Source organism: Austrofundulus limnaeus, unplaced genomic scaffold (assembly GCF_001266775.1).
Source record: "Austrofundulus limnaeus strain Quisiro unplaced genomic scaffold, Austrofundulus_limnaeus-1.0 Scaffold139, whole genome shotgun sequence".
Lineage (NCBI taxonomy): Eukaryota > Metazoa > Chordata > Actinopteri > Cyprinodontiformes > Rivulidae > Austrofundulus > Austrofundulus limnaeus.
Window position 1 is genome coordinate 148,386 of NW_013952541.1, and position 1,791 is coordinate 150,176.

The following is a 1,791-nucleotide window of genomic DNA, read 5'->3' on the forward strand; positions in this document are numbered from 1 at the left end:
TCACAATAGTGTGCATTGCATTGGCAATGCACACTGATTAAATAAATAAACCAGGAAATGGCAGGTGAAGAAATCAGCTGCGTCCAAAATACATCAGAAACTCACCCAAAAGAGTAAATTCTGTGAGATTCCATGTTTTATACTGGATTCCATTTTGTGTCAGTTCCATGATTCCGTTTGTATTTTCCACATTCCACAGTCCTATTTTTATTTATTTTTTACAAACCTGGGAAACTTTCCCACGTACCCCTTGTAAAAAGCTCGGGTACCCAGGTTGGGAATCACTGGATTAAAGGACGAGTGATGTGGATTTGTCCATCACTCAGGTCTTTAAAGGTTCTTCTCCTCATCCAGGAACAAACTCTGAGCAAGTCATAACTAAGGAGAATGATGTTCTTTTTTTAGTCTAATTTAGCGTACACTTTGCTTTTTGTTTTTCCTTCTATTCATAATAAAGTAATTTTTCAGTATAATAAAAATGGACTCATCAGTGTTTTCTTTTTCTTTGGGTTTTTCTAAAGACTGGTCACACTGAGTGTCAGACTCATGATGTTGTTCAGCTTCCATTAAGTGCTTTTAAGCCCCAAAAAAAGCTTTCCTCTCAGTTTTTACCAGCGCCTCACTTACCATGCACTCTGCCTAACACCAGAGACTTGACAGCATTAAACTCTCCATCAGACGTGAGGTTGAAGACTTCTCTGGCATTCTGATCAACCTGAGGAGGGAAAAAAATACCAGATTTTTATTTTAGTGTAAGCCTACAGAAAGAACCAAGATTATTAAATTTATCTCAGACTTTCCATCGTTACGTCACACAAAACTCAAACAAAAGGTTAGATTTGCAGAGAAACTTTTACTTATTATTTTTCAGTGAAAGCTTCATGAAATTTCTGCAGAGTCTTGTTGTTTCTGCCGCCAGTTAACCCMAGATGCATGTTTTTGGTCTGTGAGAGGAAACTATAGCATGTGCAGAGCAGAGGTTCTCAAAGAACCCCCRTGGGTCCATGCGCTGTAGTTTGAGGGTCTGCAAAAATTTACATTCAATTGTTTATTTTGGTTTGCATAAGGGGAACAATGCACTGATAAAACAAACATATTAAACCAAAGGAAAAATAATAATTCCCATGACATTTATGTGTTAAAAAGGCAGTAAATAACTTTTAAGTCAGCATGAGGTAAGCGGTCCCCAGACCCAAAATGTTTGCAAGAAGAAAACATGCAAATTTCACCCAGAAAGGCTCCAGTCAGTTCTAAAGCTGTGACCTCTCTAACCACCATGCTGCCCCCAAAAACCAACCTTTATCTAAAACTGTCTGAATCCTCACCTGAGACTGTGACCAGAAAAGTTCTGGAAAAACTCTGCAGAGATCTATCATTAAAARTCAGTCAGAGCTCACTAAGGTCCTTTAAATCAAATTTAGTAAAAACAGCAGCAAYATAATCACAGGTCACAAAGACAGGTCCATGTCTCTGGATTGATTCAGCTGTGGACAGAGGTGTGGTTGAGTGAAKGCATCTAAAGGCCATGCCACACTAAAACGTTTTAGACAACGTGTAAAAAGTTTGTCCAACACTGACAATATTTAAGCCAAAGATGACATTTAAAACAACTGGAAGCCGTAAAGCTAACAATTAGATTGAATATRTAATCGATGAGTAAAATAGTCAAACTTTTCATAAGTCAGCATAAGTTGTGTAAAACAGGCCCTTAAACGATTGACTAAATATTTTGGGAATGAGATGTTAAAATGCATAATTGATTTGATTTTGATTTGATTTATTGATTCAACA

General features: G+C 37.2%; 1 protein-coding gene across 1 annotated transcript in view; it reads right to left on the minus strand.

Moving 5' to 3' along the window:
• LOC106522895 (contactin-associated protein-like 4) overlaps positions 1-1,791 on the minus strand; it is a gene marked incomplete in the record, with an annotated part of 103,624 nt that overhangs the window by 12,488 nt on the left and 89,345 nt on the right. Inside the window, 1 exon segment of the mRNA XM_014016126.1 lies at positions 628-715. Coding sequence (XP_013871580.1) covers positions 628-715 — 88 coding nt within the window.